The sequence below is a fragment of the Ahaetulla prasina genome, chromosome 2, assembly GCF_028640845.1.
Source record: "Ahaetulla prasina isolate Xishuangbanna chromosome 2, ASM2864084v1, whole genome shotgun sequence".
Classification (NCBI taxonomy): domain Eukaryota; kingdom Metazoa; phylum Chordata; class Lepidosauria; order Squamata; family Colubridae; genus Ahaetulla; species Ahaetulla prasina.
Window position 1 is genome coordinate 88,973,106 of NC_080540.1, and position 20,326 is coordinate 88,993,431.

A 20,326-nucleotide genomic window follows, 5' to 3' on the forward strand; every position below is an offset into this window, starting at 1 on the left:
AAAACACTGGGTTTTCTCCAGAGCAATCCCCAAATGGGACAGTTTTCTTATCTCCACTTTAAGGGCTTTAAGGGGCAAAAAACAGCTCTCTCTGTCAGTGTGTGAAAAGATTCCTCATACAAAATTTAGAAGAAGCAGAAGATCTGGTTTTTCCATCCCCCTATAATCCTTTTCAGTTGCCCTCCCATCGCAAACAAACAAAAAAAATGGCTTTTTAAATGTGCAGAATAGAATAACACCAGGTAATCATATTTGAGGAATTTTCCAGGTCTAAATTGAAGTCAAAAATGGCCAAATGCTTTTCTGATACCATTTTCTTCTTTGGATCATTTTCTGCAGGACTTAGAGCCGCTTCTGAATGAGGACACCAACCTTATGCTTTACCTTCAGCGCTTCGAGAACACGCTCAGTCTTTTCGCTGAGGAGTCAGACAAAACGCAGCTTTTCGCCCATCTGGGGCGCATGGCTCTTGAGTTTAACCGCCTGGCCTCCAAAGTGCACAAGAACGAGCAGAGGACATCTATTCTTCAGGTCCGAGGGCTACTGGTAGATGTGCACAATTCATTTGCTTCTCTGTATTCCTGAGTTCTCATCTTCGTTTTTGTTTTTTTTAATCTCCTACCTCCCACCCCACTGAGTGGACATAACAGGCGGGGTACAGGCCATCTTGTAAAAATATTCCCTATGCACCAGTGGTGGGATTCAATTTTTTTTACTACCAATTCTGTTGGTAGGCTTGACACGGCTTGGTGGGCGTGGCAGGGGAAGGATACTGTAAAATCTCCATTCCCTCCTAATCAGCTGGGACTCGGGAGGCAGAGAATAGATGGGGGTGGGGCCAGTCAGAGGTGGTATTTACCGGTTCTCAGAACTACTCAAAATTTCTGCTACTGGTTCTCCAGAACTGGTCAGAACCTGTTGAAACCCACCTCTGCTATGCACCCAACCATACTATACCATCCCAAATCAGCTGGTTTCATCATGCTGTTTATGGCCCTTTACCTTTTCCCCCTCATTCTTTTATTTCTGTAACATCCTCAATACTGCTGTCTCCCATCTATCTTTTGGGGAAATGAATGAAACCCTTTTGGTTTAGTTTTATTGCTCTTATATTAAGCATAGTTTTCCATTTGCCTATGGCCCTACCATGAGCTCATGCTGGGCAGGGACTTTATATTGCAAACTCTGTGACTGCTTGAAATCACAGCAGTGGTGCCCGGTGGCATTCCGTTGTCCTAAAGCAGTTCCTGCCATAAGAGCCAGGGTGCTATAAAGCACTCTGGAGTGGTATATAAGTCTAAGCGCTATTGCTACTGCTATTGCTATATGGTTCATCAAACATTCAAATGGCTCTTGACAAATATGGTACAATGCAGTTCCCTCTCTCTCCCTCCCTCCCTCTCTCTCCCCTGTATCTCTCTCTCTCTCTCTTTCTCTCTCTCTCTCCCCCCTGTATTTCTCTCTCAATTTCTCTTTTTCTTTCAAACAGACATTGTGTGAACAGTTGCGGAAAGAAAATGAGGAGCTGAGGACAAAGTTGGAAAGGGAACTAGAGCAAAGGAACGAGATATCAGAGAAACTAAGGTGAGTGAACATCAGGTGGGAAAGGAATATGTCAGTGAGCAAGCATACAACTGGGAAAGGGGAAGAAGTCGCCTATCCTGGAGTAGATATGTTAATGCTACTACACATGTTGATTCTAGTATCAACTTTATTCTTTAATCTGCTTTAATATACCTGAACAGGAAGGAGCACAATGTGGCCAGTACCTTATAGAAAAAATTACAATGGTGGGAAGCCCCAGAGAATTCTAAGGGAATTTCCATATATATCGCATGGTGTAGAATGAGTCTAAACGTTGGTCTAAAACTATTTACTCACTTAATGAAGGAAAGGCCAGAACACAGGTAAAGTTTAGAAGATAATTATGAGGATCTTCCCTCTTGAATGCTAGTTTGCTCAGCTTGTGCAGGGTGGCATAAAACTATGCTCACAAGTCCCAAACAAAAAGAACCGAGCACCAGTAGTGGCTTGTTTGGGATTGGGGCATCCCACTTGTTTTAGAAAATCTTTCTTAGCCCAGAATGTTTTGTAAAAGATCAGAATAGCTCATGGAGAAATATTTTTCTTCCTTCTCAGTGAAGGTAGGTAATGGCTCGTGTTCTCCCTGACCAAAAAGAAATGGCTTTTCTTTCATAAGATTTATCATGAACTATGAGATCTTTCAGGGAGGGAAATGCATTTTTGATTTGCAATTCTTTCAAAGATTCTAATTGGAAACAGAGGCACAAGGTTTAGTTTCACAGTTGTGAATGTACTTGAGAATTTCTTCAAGAGCTTGATCCAGAGCATCACGAACCTTCCTTACTTTTGATGGAAATTATATGAAGATATTGTATAATTTGGTTTTAGTCACAAGATATCATTTGTATCCTGCTAGCTTTAACTGATAAAAGTGAAGCTTTTCTGAATACCCTACCTTCAATTCCATGATTATTTCAGTCCAAACTCTTTTAGCTAGAATTTTGGGACTAATAATCAGATTTGCTTTTTAAAAAGCTGTGTTTAATTCTCCATTAGATGGTGCCCTTGGTACCCAGTTCTGATATGAATTTTACACTCTCTGAGCAATTTATGTTCTAGGATTGAGTTAGCTCTCAAGTAGAGGATAAGAGAACTATTTTGCACTGCCATAGATTTTGTTTATGTTATAATGTAGTCCATTAACTGCTTGGACAAGATTGAGAAGACTTGTTCTAGCTCAGTTTCAAACTCTTATTTCAAACCAACATTCTTAGAGTAACTGTAGCCTTAAATTCACAATATGGCATGCATATATGTTGAGTTACATATCTTATTTCATTTTTTCTTTCTTACATTTATATCCTGCCTTTCCAGCAGTAGCTTAAAATAGCATATACATAACATTTCTGATTTTTTAAATAAATAATTATCAACTGCAAACCTTACTATTCGCCTCGTGAATTTTCCTCATTTCTTCTAATTGCTGTTTATGTCCCACCACAAGCCTGTGTAAACAAGGCATTACGAATTCTAGCTGACCAAATCATGGAGGCCGAAGCCAAACACCCTGATTCACTGACCATTGTTTTGGGAGATCTAAACAAGGCAAACTTAAGGAAAGAGCTACCAAAATACTTTCAGCATGTCAATTGTCCCACCAGAGGCAAGAATACTCTAGACCATTGCTACACAACACTAAAGGATGCTTATCGGTCTTTACCACGTGCAGCTGTAGGACACTCTGATCATTGCATGATTCACCTTGTACCTGCTTACAGGCAAAGACTTAAAGCCACAAAACTAATAATTAAATCAGTAAAGACCTGGACGGAGGAATCAAAATTAAAGCTACAGGCATGTTTTGACTGCACTGATTGGAATATTTTTAAAGATACCTCTGCAGACCTGGATGAACTCACAGATACTGTAACATCATATGTCAGCTTCTGTGAAGACCTATGTGTACCTACAAGGAACTTGCGAATATACAGTAATAACAAACCTTGATTTACACCTAAACTTAAGCAGCTACGACATTCCAAAGAGGAAGCCTACAGAAAAGGTGATAAAATGCTGTACAATCAGGCCAGAAATGCACTAACAAGGGAGATCAGAGCAGCAAAAAGAAGCTACTTTGAAAAGCTAAAGAATCAGTTTTCAGCAAATGAACCAGCAAACATGTGGAAAACTCTTAAAAATATCACCGGCTATGGCAAACCTCTTCCCAGGCTGAAGATAATCAACAACTGGCAGATGACCTGAATGAGTTTTACTGCAGGTTTGAAAGGAAACTACAGCCACCTATCTCCACAACCCCCATCTCAGACATACCAACAACAGCCAAGCCTCCTACAACTGACCCCATTTCATTGGGTTCACAACCCCTAGTGATCACAGAAAAGGAAGTGCAGGACCTATTTCACAGACAAAAGCCAGGAAAAGCTCCAGGCCCAGACAAGATAACTCCTTCTTGCTTAAAAGTCTGTGCTGACCAGTTGGCCCCCATCTTCACCCGTATTTTCAATAAATCACTAGAAATGTGTTATGTTCCTTCTTGCTTCAAATGCTCTACCATCATCCCAGTGCCGAAGAAACCCACCATCAAAGAACTGAATGACTACAGACCAGTTGCTTTAAGGATAGTGCTTTCCTACCTGAAAACCATCACGGATCCATTGTTAGACCCCTTGCAATTTGCATACCGAGCAAATAGATCAACAGATGATGCTGTTAATATGGCTCTACACTACATCCTACAACATCTTGAGTCTCCAAAGACCTATGCAAGGGTCCTTTTTGTAGACTTTAGTTCAGCATTCAATACCATCATTCCAGACATTCTTCTAACTAAGCTAAACCAGCTACAGGTACCGGAACAGACTTGTAAGTGGATCACAAGCTTCCTAACAAACAGGAAGCAGCAGGTGAAGCTAAGCAAGATCACATCAAATACCTGTACAATTAGCACAGGGGCCCCCCAAGGCTGTGTGCTCTCCCCACTTCTCTCTGTATACCAATGACTGCATCTCCAATGATCCATCTGTTAAGCTACTGAAGTTCGCAGATGACACAACAGTGATTGGTCTCATTCGAGACAATGACGAATCCGCATATAGACGAGAGGTCGAACGACTAGCCTTGTGGTGCAACCAAAACAATCTGGAACTGAACACACTCAAAACCGTAGAAATGGTGGTAGACTTTAGGAGAAACCCTTCCATACTTCCACCTCTCACAATACTTGACAACACAGTATCAACAGTAGAAACCTTCAAATTTCTAGGTTCTATCATATCGCAAGATCTAAAGTGGACAGCTAACATCAAAACATCATTAAAAAGGACAACAAAGAATGTTCTTTCTGCGCCAACTCAGTAAGCTCAAACTGCCCAAGGAGCTGCTGATTCAGTTCTACAGAGGAATTATTGAGTCTGTCATTTGCACCTCTATAACTGTCTGGTTCGGTTCTGCAACCCAACAAGAAAAACACAGACTTCAGAGGATAATTAGAACTGCAAAAAAAAATAATTGTTACCAACCTGCCTTCCATTGAGGACCTGTATACTGCACGAATCAAGAAGAGGGCCGTGAAAATATTTGCAGATCCCTCGCATCCTGGACATAAATTGTTTCAACTACTACCCTCAAAACGACGCTATAGAGCACTGCACACCAGAACAACTAGACACAAGAACAGTTTTTTCCCGAAGGCCATCACTCTGCTAAACAAATAATTCCATCAACACTGTCAGACTATTTACTGAATCTGCACTACTATTAAATTTCTCATAATTCCCATCACCAATCTCTTTCCACTTATGACTGTATGACTGTAACTTGTTGCTGGCAATCCTTATGATTTATATTGATATACTGACCATCAATTGTGTTGTAAATGTTGTACCTTGGTGAACATATCTTTTCTTTTATGTACACTGAGAGCATATGCACCAAGACAAATTCCTATGTGTCCAATCACACTTGGCCAATAAAAATTCTATTCTATTCTATTCTAATAAAAATGGAAAGAGACTTTTTTTATTCTTTAGGCAGTAACAGAGCTGTCAAGCCTGAATTTGAATGGGGTGTGGGATTGCATCTAAATAAATGTGATGGATGCATTATTTGAAGCTTGACAAGAGCTGTTATAGACTAATGCAATAAGAATTGGGCTTTAAGTTACACTGAGACAAGCAAAGACCAAACCAAGTGGAGATTTCATATTGAAAAATCAAGCCTAATGGCTAAGCTTACAAAGGAGATACAAGAAAAAGAGGAAACAGAATATTACCTAGTATGGGAGAAATGGTATAAATGGTTGGAGGAAAAAGAAAAAAGACAAGGAAAGATTAAATAATGGTTGAAATAGGAGTAGAAATATAAGAACAAATAGGAGGAAACAAAATTTGTTTAAAGGAAATTGTGTACACGTTTATGTCTATGTATATATGAAATGAAATAATTAATATTAGAAATATATGTTTAAAAGATACATTAGGATTAGGGAGAAAAAATGTATAAGTATTGGTTACCGACTCAAAACTGTTGAAAAGAAAGAAGTGTTAAAATTTATTTTTGTTTTAAAAAAATGTTTAATAAAAATATTTTTTTTAAAAAGAAAGAAAAATCAAGCCTATTAATTCTGTACTAATTTAGACTAGTAATTTCCCTAGAGTTGAAAAGCAATCTATTTGGTTGTTTAGCTAACTTGAAAAAAATGATGCAAGGGCAGCTCCCTAATTAGCCTACCTGAAGGTTTGTATACAGAGAGAGAGAAGAATTAGGTAGTGTCTCAAAAATAAAAGCAAGCAAAGATCAGAAAGAAATTTTTTAAAAGTAAAAATTTGTCACTTTTAACATTGCCCGCTGAGCTCTGCTAAAGCGCAACTCATGATATCAAATGTAAACATTGGAAGCAGGTTGTCTGTAAATATTAGCAGGCATTCAGTATAGTTCTCATTATCCTCGGTGAAATGATCTAATTCAGTTAACGGTATATATTTTAAAGTAAATCTTATTCTAAATGACGGCTACTGTGACAGCTGCCTTTACATGCTTAAAATGCTTTCCTTAAAATGTAATACTGTGTATGATGATGGTGGTGATGATGTCTTTCTAATGTAGGTGTGAGAATCTGGAACTCAGAAAGATGGTGATGACGGGAAGTAAGGAAAGTGTGAAAGCAGAAAATATAGAATGTGCTGGTCAGCAACAGGTAAGAAGATTTTGGCCTAGATCGAACCACTATGCCATGCCATATGCTGATAACATTTAGCCTCAAATTGCTTGAAGTTATCTCTCAATAATATGAGCTTATCTATATCTGAAAGTCAGCTTTACAGTATAAGGGATGGATTTTTTAAAAAAATCAAAACTAATGTGTTTTTAAAACTGAAGGATGAACATAATCTAAGCTTAAACATCAAATAATCATATTTTTTCATCTTTTGACACAATGGTGCAAGGGTATGTGATTCAAATATAGAATTTATTTGGAATGTAGCATCTTTAATTTTAAGAAAAAAATGTATAACGTATATTTACTAAATTTACTAAATGTAGATGCAGACAGAATCAGGATCAACTCCCAGTGGTTTACAATAAATAATAGATAACAAAATCAAAGTAAAAGAATAATTCTAAATTTAATAATTTAAATTCTAAAAAGGCTAAGACCATGCTACCAGTCTCGTCCCATCATTCCGTGGAACGAATCTCCAATAGAGAGGAATCTTTTACGCTCAGTAATTCTTGCTTTCAGAAACAGAAGATTTAAGGGTATTTATGAGAGAAGCAGTCAAATGGCAACTTCTCTTAAGAGGTCACTGGTATTTTTAATCACCTCAGTTCTGTCATATGCAGAATGTTGGGGGAAAGGTGGAACTTAGTTGAACAGTAGCTTTGTAGATTTTGAAAAAAAGAGTCATGGATACAACTTCTGAATATTGAGGTGGCTGCTTTGAATGATTTCTCAAGGTCTGATATGTATCTGCCTTTTAGAAGGGAGCCACAGAAGAGCAAGCAGCAGGGAAGAGCATGTTGGGGGCAAGTGAGAAGAAAGTGAAGATACTCGAACATCAGCGCAATGAAGTAAGCCAAATACAAGGGGCGTTTTTTTCCCCTTAGAGTTATAAAGAGTTTGTATCAGGTGATGGCTGCTACTAGATAAACAATAGAGGTTATTTACCTTCTATTCCAGAACTATTCTGAATGATTCTCCAGATTCCCAACCTGTCATGTTATCTGCTGTTCTTGCTTGTTTATTTATTATATTCCAGGGGTGAAATGCTCCTGGTTCGGACCGGATCGCTTGATCCGGTAGTGATAGCGGTGGGTGTTCGGTGAACAAAATCCCTGCCCCCTCCCAATGCCCAGCTGAGCCATGTGATCATCAGAGGTTGTTTTTTTTTACTTTTTAAAGCATTTTTTCTTCAGCCAAAAATGCTTTTAAAAGTAAAAAAAAAAAAAAAAGGCTCTGATGATCGCACAAATCAGCTGGGATCGTCAGAGCCTTTTAAAAGCATTTTTTCTACAACCTCTTCGGCCAAAGTGGTTGTAGGAAAAAATGCTTTTAAAAGGCTCCTCTGACGATCCCAGCTGAGTTGCCTCATCGTCAGAGGCCCTTTTTTTCTTTTAAAGGCATTGCTTTTAAAAGAAAAGAAAAGCCTCTGATGAACAGGCAACTCAGCTGGGATCGTCAGAGGAGTGTTTTTAAAAGCACTTTTTACAACCTCTTCAGCTGAAGTTGTAGAAAAAATGTTTTTAAAAGTAAAAAAAAAAAAGTTGGCCACGCCCACCCAGTCACATTACTCCCACACCAAGTCATGCCCACAGAATGGACTGGCTTGAATTTTTAAATTTTTAGCTGATTTTATGGGTTTAAATTTTTATTAATTTTACAGGGTTGATTGTATTTTAAAATGGGGCCAAATTGAATAAGTTTTTTAATGTTTGTTTTTAGTATTGTATGCGTTGTTGCTGTATTTTATTTTGGCTGTAAACCGCCCTGAGAAGGGCGAAGGACGGTATACAAATTAAATTATTATTATTATTATTATTATTATTATTATTATTATTATTATTATTATTATTATTATTATTATTATTATTATTATTATTAGAACCGGTAGTAACAAATTTTACATTTCACCACTGTTATATTCCTAATCTAACCATCACCAGAGCTCTTCCTAAATGTGTCTTCTATAAAGTATGCCCTCTGCTTGTGTGCAATCCCTCTTCCTGTCCAGGAAAGCCTTGGAATAGACTTAAGTGTGATAACTAGCAGGTTTAGCAATAGGGGTGATACCTGAATGACCCCATGCAGAATATAGGGCTATTGATTTAGAAAACAAGAGAAAGTTACATTTCAGCCTTGTGACTGCTTGCGTCAGAGGAGGAGGGCTGTAAGGGGGTGTGTCCAAAATAACTTGATGCATTTTTCTCTCTCTCTAGCTATTGGAGGTGAATAAACAATGGGACCATCATTTCCGGTCCATGAAGCACCAGTATGAGCAGAAGGTAATAACAAAGCTCCAGGACCGCTCTATCTGAGATGTTTTTGATAGCACAACACAAGATGCGTGTGGCCTTGTTCTTATCCCAATGAAGGAATACAGGAATTCTAGTTGAGTCATAAATTGAGTCCATTGCGCTATCTGTTCAAAATCTGCTTTAAGATAATTCTCTTTTATTGGCCTGGGAAGATATAAACACTTCTGGGGATTTAAAGAAAAAAAAAAGAAAATTACACTTATCACAGCTGCTAACTATAGACTTAGAAAATATCAGTCCAATAATATCAGTATGCAGTTTTGTGCCTTTTAAAAATTTAGTACCGTTTTCCCTGAAAATAAGACCCCGTCTTATATTTTTTTGAACCTGACATAAGTGCTTGGCCTGGGTACTTACGGGACCGCCTGCTGTTACCGCATGCCTCCCACCGACCCGTACGCTCTCACAGAGAGGGACTTCTCAGGGTGCCGTCCGCCAAGCAATGTCGGCTGGCGGCCCCCAGGGGAAGGTCCTTCTCTGTGGGGGCTCCCACACTCTGGAACGAGCTTCCCCCGGGTTTACGCCAAATACCTGACCTTCGGACCTTCCGCCGCGAACTGAAGACACACCTTTTCATTCGCGCGGGGCTGTCTTAAATTGAATTTTATCCAATTTTTAAAATTCTTATTAACTAATTTTAAATGGGTTTTTTAGCTCACTGTATATTTTAATTTTCAGGCCAATTTTAAAATAAGTTTTTTAATTGCATTTTAAATTATATATTGCACCGTTTGTTTTATTTTTGCCTGTACACCGCCCTGAGTCCTTCGGGAGAAGGGCGGTATAGAAATCAAATAAATAAATAAATAAATAAAAATAAATATGCTCAAAAGCCTGATTGAGCTTATTATCAGGGAATTTCTTATTTTGGGGGAAACAGGGTATCTTTATTTTTATAAAAAAAAACCAATAATATAGACAGAAAAAGGTATTGCAGATAGTCCTCAACTAACAACAGTTCATTTAGGTTCAGTTCCAAGTTACAATAGTGCTGAAAATAGTGACTTATGACCATTTTTCACAGTTGCGACCTTTTTAGCATCCCCATGATATGTGATCAAAATTCAGATGCTTGGCAACTGGTTCTTACTTACGACCATTGCTGTGTCCCAAGGTCATATGGACACACCTTTTGCAATCTTTTGACAAGTAAAGTCACTTAACATTTTATTAACTTAACAACTGCAGTGATTCACTTAACAACTGTGGCAAGAAAGGTCATCAAATGAGGCAAAACTTATTTAACAAATGTCTCACTTAACAACAGAAATTTGGGGCTCAATTGTGGCCTTAAGTCGAGGACTACCCGTATTGTAATATAGCATAGGATCTCTGCCAAAATTGTCAGAAGCAATTTTATTCATTTATTCCACAAATTGCCTATTTAATGCAGGGGAATGTCATATAGTAAGAGACTGATTTAAAATTATATATTGTAATATATTTATTTATTTATTTATTTTATTTATTTTATTTGATTTTTATACCGCCCTTCTCCCGAAGGACTCAGGGCGGTGCACAGGCATAATAAAACCAACAATACAATATACAAATTTAAAATACGATTTAAAAAACTTATTTTAAATTAGCCCAATGATTAAAATTTACCATACTAAAAAACCCCGTTTAAAATTAATAAATTTAAACAATAAAATCCCATTTTAAGCCAGCCCCGCGCGGATAAAAAGATGAGTCTTGAGTTCGCGACGAAATGTCCGAAGGTCGGGTATTTGGCGTAAACCCGGGGGAAGCTCGTTCCAGAGTGTGGGAGCCCCCACAGAGAAGGACCTTCCCCTGGGGGCCGCCAGCCGACATTGTTTGGCGGACGGCACCCTGAGAAGTCCCTCTCTATGGGAGCGTACGGGTCGGTGGGAGGCATGTGGTAACAGCATATATACCTACAGTATATACTGTACCTCCATATCCTGGTTTTGTTCCTTTGAGTAATGTAGCCTTTAAATTGGCTTTAAAATGCATGATGGTGGTTTGCATTTTTAAAAATTTCCATCCCGACAGATAACGGATCTACGACAGAAATTTGCTGACTCCCAAAAGGCCCTCGCGGATTTGGAGACAGAGCGGGAGCAGAAGCAGAGGGATTTTGACCGCAAGCTTCTCTTGGCAAAATCCAAAATTGAAGAAGAAGAGGTATTGTCCAAAATCCCACATTTACATTTCTGCCTAAAACAGCAGTCTTTACATCGGATTTAAATCTAAATGGGTTGACAGACAGGTAGCATTAAAAGCATTTTTCTTTTATTCCTGTTTTCAGTTCCTCAGTAGTAACTCACTGTGAGAATGTGTCTTAAATGCTTATAAATACCAAGATGCAACTAACAAAAGCTGTCATTAAGAAAAGATCATTGGTAGAAAGTAGTGACAGAATCAGTCATTTCTATATCTTCTACAGGTAGTCTTCAACTTACAGCCATTTGGTTAGTGACTGTTAAATTTCAAACCTTTATTCAACATGTGTACAATGAGATTGGCTGAGGCTCCCTTAGTGGACCCCCACAACACAATACATCTCAATAACTCATAGTGAAAGGGAAAAAAAATCCCTAATCCAGTAAATCATACTAAAAAACACACAATCCTTTATACATATATGTGCATAACATTACATAAGAGCATGTTGCACGTTGCGCCGGCCCTGCAAATCTATCATACTACATACTTATGATGTTATATGGCATTAAGGAGTCTTGACAGCCCACGGATAAAAGCTGTTCTTAGTGACTAAAGTTACAACAGCACTGAAAACCGTGGCTTATGATTCTTTTTCACACTTATGACCATTGGGCACAAAATTCGGACACTTGACAACTGGCTTTTATTTATGATGGGTTGCGGTGCCCTGGGGTCAAGTGATCCCCTTTTGCAACCTTCTGACAAGCAAAGTCAATGGAGAAGCCAGAGTCACTTAACAGCTGTGTTACTAACTTAACAACCATGGCAATTCACTTGTGTCCTGAACCTCAAGTAGCAAGAAAGGTTGTAAAATAGAGCAAAGCTCACTTATCAAATGTCTCACTCAGCAGCCAAAATGTTGGGCTCTGTTTTGGTCGTAAATCGAGGACTACCTGTATAGGCCTTAGTTCATTAGGTCTTGTGTTGTTGTTAGTTGCGAAGTCGTGTCCGACCCATCGTGACCCCATGGACAACATTCCTCCAGGCCTTCCTGTCCTCTACCATCCTCTGGAGTCCATTTAAGCTCACACCTATTGCTTTGGTGACTCCATCCAGCCACCTCATTTTCTGTCCATCCCGTTCTTCTTTTGCCCTCAATCTTTCCCAGCATTAGGCTCTTCTCCAGTGAGTCCTTCTTTCTCATTAGGTGGCCAAAGTATTTCAGTTTCATCTTCAGGATCTGGCCTTCTAAAGAGCAGTCAGGGTTGATCTCCTCTAGAACTGACTTGTTTGTTCACCTTGCAGTCCAAGGGACTCGTAGTCCAAGGGACTTGTACTAGGTCTTGTAGGGAGGAGCAACACATAAAGAACTGGAAAGGCCCGCCCTCTGGTGGACAAAAGATGCTTTTGCAGTTCAAATTCTACAATGCCGTAACTACAAAAAAACCCAAAAAACAAACAACAACACCATAAGCTGTTTTACTTTTGGATTTGATTTCTGAACGTTCTCCTCTTTGTATTTTCTAGAAGGTGCTTTACTCTATTGGGGCCTGCTCTCTTCCTTTCCATCAGTGTTCATATTACTACATGTGGTTCAGGACACAAATGAGACACCCAGTAGCTTTTTTTTTTTTTTAGCAGATAGGAGTTTTTCTATGGGAGGGAGATATTTGAGAATGACGGTTATGACAGCCAGTTGCATTTGACAGGTATTGAAACTTCAAGGGCTTCTTGGTATAAACTAACATGCTCTTGAAGGTAGGCCCTGTCCTTAATCCCCTCTCGTTTCTTCTGAGGTGGCTTCAGAGGCAGGAGAGGAGATTCATTGTTCCACACCTGATGGGAATGGAAAGCTGTTTCTCCTTTTATACATCTTCTTCTCCCTCCTTCCCTTCCACTCTATTTAAGGCAGAAAAAGAGAGACTCAGTGGGGAGGTGAAGGACCTCAAGCACAAGGTGAAGTTTCTTCAGGATCAATTGGTGCCAGTCACAAGGCAAAGAGAGTACCAGGAGAAGGAAATTCTCCGACTAAATGAGGTGGGTATACCTTATTAAAGAATTTAGAGGATTTTTACCTAGTTCCCTTTCTGGTGGTTGTTTTTTAAAGCTGTGTGAATCTTTCCCATCCCCCAGATGAAGGTCTTTCCAAGGCAGTAGAATGATTCTATATCTCTTGCCATTGCTACAAAGAATAAATGTTATGCCAGGAAAGTTTTCTTACAGTCCCTTTGTCTTCCCTCAGGCCCTAGAAGAGGTTCTGAACTTACAAGCACCTCCTCATTCTCCTTCAGCCTTGAAAAACCCTACCAGCCCAAGTCTCCGGCACCAGGAAGTGATGACCCAGAACGAGCTTCTGAAACAGCAAGTGAGCATCCAAAGTTTGTGATTCACTCAAGTGTAGTGATTCCCTTAACAACAGTGGCAAAAAAAGGTCATAAAATTGGATGCAACTCATTTAACAACTGCCCTGCTTAGCAATGGAAATTCTGGTTCCAATTGTGGTTATAAGTCAAGGACTATCTGTATTAATACTGTACTAGTTTCACTGGTGGATGTCATTAATTGACAATTAGTATCAAATAATATTTTTAATTGCTTTAAGTGCCATTTTGAAAAGTTGTGTGTGTTGTATCAGTTGGAAAGTTGAAAACATTTTATCTTTAAAAATATATTTTTTAAAATTAATGACAGGCAGTTATTATTGTATTCACAACATTGGTTTTTCTCTTCCCCCTCCCCTTCCCCCTCCCTTCTCCTCTCCTCTCCTCTCCAAAAAAGAATCTTGGGAAAATAGGCTAAAAATGGATTAAACCAGAACGGAAATTCCTAAACGGAATTTAGGAGGAAATTTCTTTTGTCAGATGACCACATGCTTTACAAAACTTAAGGCACATGTTTTGAATTTAGGCATTTTGTGTTTTCCTGGAATATGTAGAACATGTAAATTTGGGGCTGTAAGTGTCTGATCCTAGGATTTAAGTCCCTCTTTTTCTGCCAGGTGAAGATTTTTGAGGAGGATTTCCAGCGGGAGCGGAGTGACAGGGAAAGGATGAATGAAGAAAAAGAGGAGCTGAAGAAGCAGCTAGAAAAACTTCAGAAGCAGCTGACCATGACTAATAATCAGGTAGGAAACCAAAACAATCATTCTAAGTTTGGAAGCTCTAGTGATCTAAATTTAATCCCTTCCATGGAATCCCTTGAAGATGGCTTCTATGGGAGAGATGAAATCTAGATCGTTGGCCCCAACTCCACTCTGTTGGGTAATCTAAGAATCTCCAGATAACCAAGACATAGCCTTCTGAGTAATTACCAGTTGCTTCTGGTGTCTTCCCCTATTTCTTGGTCCCTTCAAGCATTCCCCCCTTCCCTCTTTATATCTTCTCTTGCTACCCATTCCCCTCCTAATCCTAGCCACAATCTTTGGAGGTTTATGGATAGGCTTGTCTACCCAAATCCTCTTCCAATATCCTTCTTCTATGTAATTTGTTTCCTGATTGCTTATTTGTATCCTATGACTATCATTAAGTGTTGTACCTTAGAACTCTTGATGAAGGTATCTTTTCTTTTATGTGTACTGAGAGCATATGCACCAAGACAAATTCCTTGTGTGTCCAATCACACTTGGCCAATAAAAAATTCTGTTTTTTTCTATTCTATTCTATTCTATGCTATGCTATGCTATGCTATGCTATGCTATGCTATGCTATTCTGTTTTGTTTAATCCAATTTAATCTATTTAATAGCTGCTCTCTTAAATAAATGCATCTCACAAGTTATTATTTGATTATGTAGTTCTCCTGTGCCACTTGTTTTATTCTTAAAGAAACTGAAAAAAATGCACTTAAGGGCATGCTTGGGCAGCTTTGTAAAAAGAGTTTTTAAATGGAACTAAAAAAGGCAGGTCAGTAAGTAGAGTTAAAAGATGGATGAGAATCCTCAGAGGGAAAACAACTCAAGAAGCTTGGGAAATTTTGAAAAGTGAGATTATAAAATCGCAGTCTAACACAATACCAATGAAGAAGAAAAATAATAGATCTCAAAAGAAACCAGCATGGATGCATAAAGAACTATCTGACAAACTGAAAGACAAAAAGGACAAATATAAAAAGTGGAAAGAGGGGCAAATAACTAAGGCAGAATTTCAGCAAATAGCCCGAGCCTGTAAAGATGAAGTGAGGAAAGCTAAGGCTCACAATGAACAAAGGCTAGCGACAAAAGTAAAAAATAGCAAAAAAAGCTTCTTCCAACATGTTAAAAACAAGAAAAAAGTCAAGGAAACAATTGGCCCATTTCTGGGAGATAGTGGCAAGAAGATGACAAGCAACAGGGAGAAAGCAGATCTACTTAACTCATATTTTGCATCTGTCTTTACACAAAAGGAAAAAGCAATCCAACCTATCAAAAACAGCACTACAAAAAACAGATTAGAAACACAAGTTAAAATAGGGAAGAAAATGGTAAGTGAACACCTGTCTACCCTAGACGAGTTCAAATCACCAGGACCGGATGGATTACACCCCAAGGTTCTGAAGGAACTGGCAGACGTGATCTCAGAACCACTGAACTATATCTTTCAAAGATCCTGGAGCACAGGGGAGCTGCCAGAGGACTGGAAAAGAACTGATGTAGTTCCCATCTTCAAAAAAGGAAAAAAAACAGATCCAGGAAACTACAGACCTATCAGCCTGACCTTAATACCGCGGAAGATTCTGGAAAAGATAATCAAGCAACGAATCACTGAACACTTAGAAGCAAACAAAGTAATAACCAAAAGCCAACATGGGTTTGTCAAAAACAGATCATGCCAGACTAATCTTATCGCATTTTCTGACAAAGTGACAAAATTAGTAGGCCAGAGGAATGCTGTCGATATAATTTACTTGGACTTCAGTAAAGCATTTGATAAAGTAGACCATAACCTACTACTAGATAAAGTAGAAAAATGTGGGTTAGACAGCACCACCACCAGATGGATTCGTAACTGGCTGACCAACCGCACTCAACGTGTAGTCCTCAACGGAACTACATCCACATGGAGGGAAGTATGCAGTGGAGTACCCCAAGGCTCTGTTTTAGGCCCAGTACTCTTCAACATCTTCATCAATGACTTGGACGAGGGGATAGATGGGGAACTCATCAAATTTGCAGATGACACCAAGCTGGCAGGAATAGCCAACACTCCAGAAGATAGGCTCAAGTTACAGAAAGATCTTGACAGACTTGAACATTGGGCGCTATCTAACAAAATGAAATTCAACAGTGAAAAAAGTAAGGTTCTACATTTAGGCAAAAAAACCAAAATGCACCGGTACCGTATATGTAGTACCTTGCTCAATAGTAGTACCTGTGAGAGGGATCTTGGAGTCCTAGTGGATAACCATTTAGATATGAGCCAGCAGTGTGCAGCAGCTGCTAAAAAAGCCAACACAGTTCTGGGCTGCATAAACAGAGGGATAGAATCAAGATCACGTGAAGTGTTTGTGCCACTTTATAATGCCTTGGTAAGGCCAAACTTGGAATATTGCATCCAGTTTTGGTCGCCACGATGTGAAAAAGATGTTGAGACTCTAGAAAGAGTGCAGAGAAGATCAACAAAGATGATTAGGGGACTGGAGGCTAAAACATGTGTAGAAAGGTTGCAGGAACTGGGTATGTCTAGTTTAATAAAAAGAAGGACTAGGGGAGACATGATAGCAGTGTTCCAATATCTCAGGGGTTGCCACAAAGAAGAGGGAGTCGGGCTGTTCTCCAAAGCACCTGAGGGTAGAACAAGAAGCAGTGGATGGAAACTGATCAAAGAAAGAAGCAACTTAGAACTAAGGAGAAATTTCCTGACAGTTAGAACAATTAATAAGTGGAACGACTTGCCTGCAGAAGTTGTGAATGCTCCAACACTGGAAATTTTTAAGAAAATGTTGGATAACCATCTGACTGAGATGGTGTAGGGTTTCCTGCCTGGGCAGGGGGTTGGACTAGAAGGCCTCCAAGGTCCCTTCCAACTCTGTTGTTATGTTATGTTATGTTATGTTATGTTATGTTATGTTATGTTATGTTATGTTATGTTATGTTATGTTATGTTATGTTATGTTATGTTATGTTATGTTATGATGTTATGTTATGTTATGTTATGTTATGTTATGTTATGTTATGTTATGTTATGTTTAAATACTTGCTTTGTAAAGCACTTGAACCCGTAAGACTTCGTAGTTGCTGATTAGAGAAAATGATCCTTTTTGTCAGTGCCCAGGACACTTTCATGTGTTCTTGTACTAGTCTTGTCTCTTGGGTTACCATCCAATTTCACTTGCTCCCTATGAAAATATTCTCTCTATCTTCCAAGAATAAAAATACCGTATATACTCGAATATAAGCCGATCCGAGTATAAGCCGAGGTCCCCAATTTTACCCCAAAAAACTGGGGTAAACTGGGGACTCGAGTATAAGCCGAGGGTGGGAAATGAGGCAGCTACCGGTCGGGGAAACCCTCCCTCCCTCAGCCGAGAAGGCTGGCGGCTCCCCCGCCCCGCCCTCTCACTGCACCGGCAGGGCTTCCCCGCGCTAATGCAAAAGCCCGCCAAGTTTGCACCATCCGGTATAATGTGAAAAAAAGAAGAAGAAAAAAAACTCGAGTATAAGCCGTATATACTCGAGTATAAGCCGAGGGGACGTTTTTCAGCACAAAAAACGTGCTGAAAAACTCGGCTTATACTCGAGTATATACGGTAACTCTGTCACTGAGTTAATGATCCACAATGGGCATCCAGAATCTAGTTTGGCTAAACTGCAGATTTGAGCAGAATATTTCTATTGGTCTGCTTGTTCTCAGTGCTAGAATGCAATGCTCATGGAAGTCTATATTCTTTTTTTCCTTTCCTCCCCTCTCCTCTTTCTCACAACAGCTGCGAATCGTTAAAGAGGACTACCATAAAGAGAAGGAAGAAAAGGATAAGTTTAAGAAACTGCTTAAACAGCACAAACAGGTATGGGATACTGTACTATGGAAATGCAAATGCCAGCTGGCTTAATATTATGGCTTCCCAATACTGAATATATGTTGTAGTCACTTGATATGGTCTATCAGTTCTGCATACTGCATGGTAGTAAAATCATATCTGAAGTCAGGCTGGGCTGATCTAAAGACACCTTCCCTAACTTGTGCACTGCCCAGAAATGTGGACCTCAGTTTTCAGAATTGTCCAGTTTCTCTGGTCATTGCTAAAATTCTAGGAATTGAAGTCCAACACATTTGGAGAGTGTCCTGTTTTAAGAATTTATTGAAGTTTGTGTTATATAGTAAGATGGTGCAATTTAAATTACAGCCAAAATCAGGACTAACTTTTTTCCCCCTTCTCTTGGTCCTATGGCACTGAGAGAGTACTCTTCCCCGCACCTCTCAATATCTCTGTGTCTGTCGGTCTATCATCTGTGAATAGAAGGGTGTGCACATTTATATGCTGCCTATTCTAGCGACTATTTTGCACAGGGGACATAATGTTTCTTTAGTTGGTTTTAAAAGGGGATAAAAAAGGAACCGGCCAATCCAAGACAACCTGCTTCGATTAGGTTGATAAATCATTAACCTTTATAAACTAGGACTCCGAAAAAGGTCCTTCATTTTCAACTTTCTGCTTTCTCTCTTGCAGCATTCAGGTGACAGATTGCATCCCGAGCCACAGCCAGGACAAATCACCCCAGTCTGCCCCATGTACCAGTTTCAGTACTCTCCTCCTGTCCAACCCCATGCTTACCATGGTTTTGAGGAGTGGCAGATCCGGTACCCACCACCAGCGGCAAATGAGCATCCTCCAGTTCAGAATTATCATCGTGTCCCACCTGTGAGTTAATAAAATGTGAAGAATCAGAGTAAGGAACCAGAAGCAATAAGAACAGCATGCAATTGCCAGGCATTTCTTCTGTCCCCCCAAAAAAATAAAGAAATGGATAGAATTGGAATTCTCAGGTTCTCTGCCAAAAAGTTGTATAAAAGGAAACACAAGAATGTAAACTTTCTTATTCAGCAATTGATGCTTTCTTCTATTTGCTGCCATTCATTATGAAGAGCTGGGAAGTTTCTAGTAGAAAATATACAGCAGAGATGTTCCAATTCAATTCTGTTATGAGATTGAAACACCCCTTTTCAGATTTAAAACCTCCCATCTTTAAGCATAAAGCAGTTGTCTGACGTACGTATTTGTCCGTTTTGGCTGAGTGATATTCAGTCCTTCTCAGGAGTTTCAGGATGCATAAAACAGTAAAAAGAATATTTTTCATGCTTGAAATAAGGCATTTCATGCTCAAAAGAGCGGTGGAGGATTGAACTTGAAAAAAAATTCCAATTGAAATGAATTGCAGCTAGTCCTCAACTTATGAACATAAATGAGCCTGGAAGTACAGTTGTAAGTCATGACTGTCATTAAGGAGTCACCAGATGACCCTCACCTGATGATACGACTTTATGACTGCTAATTTTTTTGCAGCGGTTGTTGAGAAAATGTTGCGATTATAAAGTGAACCCATTTTAAACAATGGGTGCTTTTTGCTGGAAGCAGCAGAAAGTAAACACCAGAACCCAGCAAAAACCCTTGAAAATTGGGGTCACATGACTATGGGATACAGCAAACAGCTGTAAACATGAGCCACTTGCTAAGTGCCAAAAATGTGATGATATAATCATTAGGAAGGGGAAGGGGGTTGGGACTATCAGAACTTCAAAATCATAAGTAGCTCTGTGAAGGTCTGTTGTAACTTTGAAGGACTGCTAGGTGACCAGTCATTAAGTGAGGATTACCTGTGCACATTCCTACTATATAATGTAGTATAGTATTTTTATTTTTATTTTTCTCTGCTTCTTATAGCCAGATTATACCTGGTTTCCGGCATGTGTTATAGCACATAATCAGAACACACAAGGGGGGGATGGTGTGAAACAGTTTACCAAGGAATCTGGTAAGAGCTTTCTATTTCTTTCATGGCATACTAGAATATCTTTTTCAGTGCTGCTGTACCTAGCTCTCATTTTTAGGATCCATTCCAGGGTGAAATGCTACCAGTTCGCACCAGTTTGGGCAAAATAATAGTGGCGACAGCGTGAGGCTCCGCCCACAGCCAGATGTCATTA

At 39.2% G+C, this 20,326-nt stretch overlaps 1 protein-coding gene across 5 annotated transcripts in view; it reads left to right on the forward strand.

The window, feature by feature from the left end:
* Positions 1–20,326, forward strand: part of TNIP1 (TNFAIP3 interacting protein 1) — an 86,877-nt gene that overhangs the window by 61,557 nt on the left and 4,994 nt on the right. For 3 of the 5 annotated variants that reach the window (XM_058169702.1, XM_058169701.1, XM_058169703.1), the window contains exons 6-17: positions 340–546; positions 1,490–1,584; positions 6,649–6,739; positions 7,525–7,614; positions 8,980–9,045; positions 11,095–11,226; positions 13,117–13,245; positions 13,451–13,573; positions 14,207–14,332; positions 18,108–18,188; positions 18,852–19,043; positions 20,064–20,154. In XM_058169702.1, the coding sequence (XP_058025685.1) occupies positions 340–546; positions 1,490–1,584; positions 6,649–6,739; positions 7,525–7,614; positions 8,980–9,045; positions 11,095–11,226; positions 13,117–13,245; positions 13,451–13,573; positions 14,207–14,332; positions 18,108–18,188; positions 18,852–19,043; positions 20,064–20,154 (1,423 nt within the window). The remainder of the gene's footprint in view (positions 1–339; positions 547–1,489; positions 1,585–6,648; positions 6,740–7,524; positions 7,615–8,979; positions 9,046–11,094; positions 11,227–13,116; positions 13,246–13,450; positions 13,574–14,206; positions 14,333–18,107; positions 18,189–18,851; positions 19,044–20,063; positions 20,155–20,326) is intronic. The other 2 variants (XM_058169704.1, XM_058169705.1) reach the window with 1 other exon arrangement.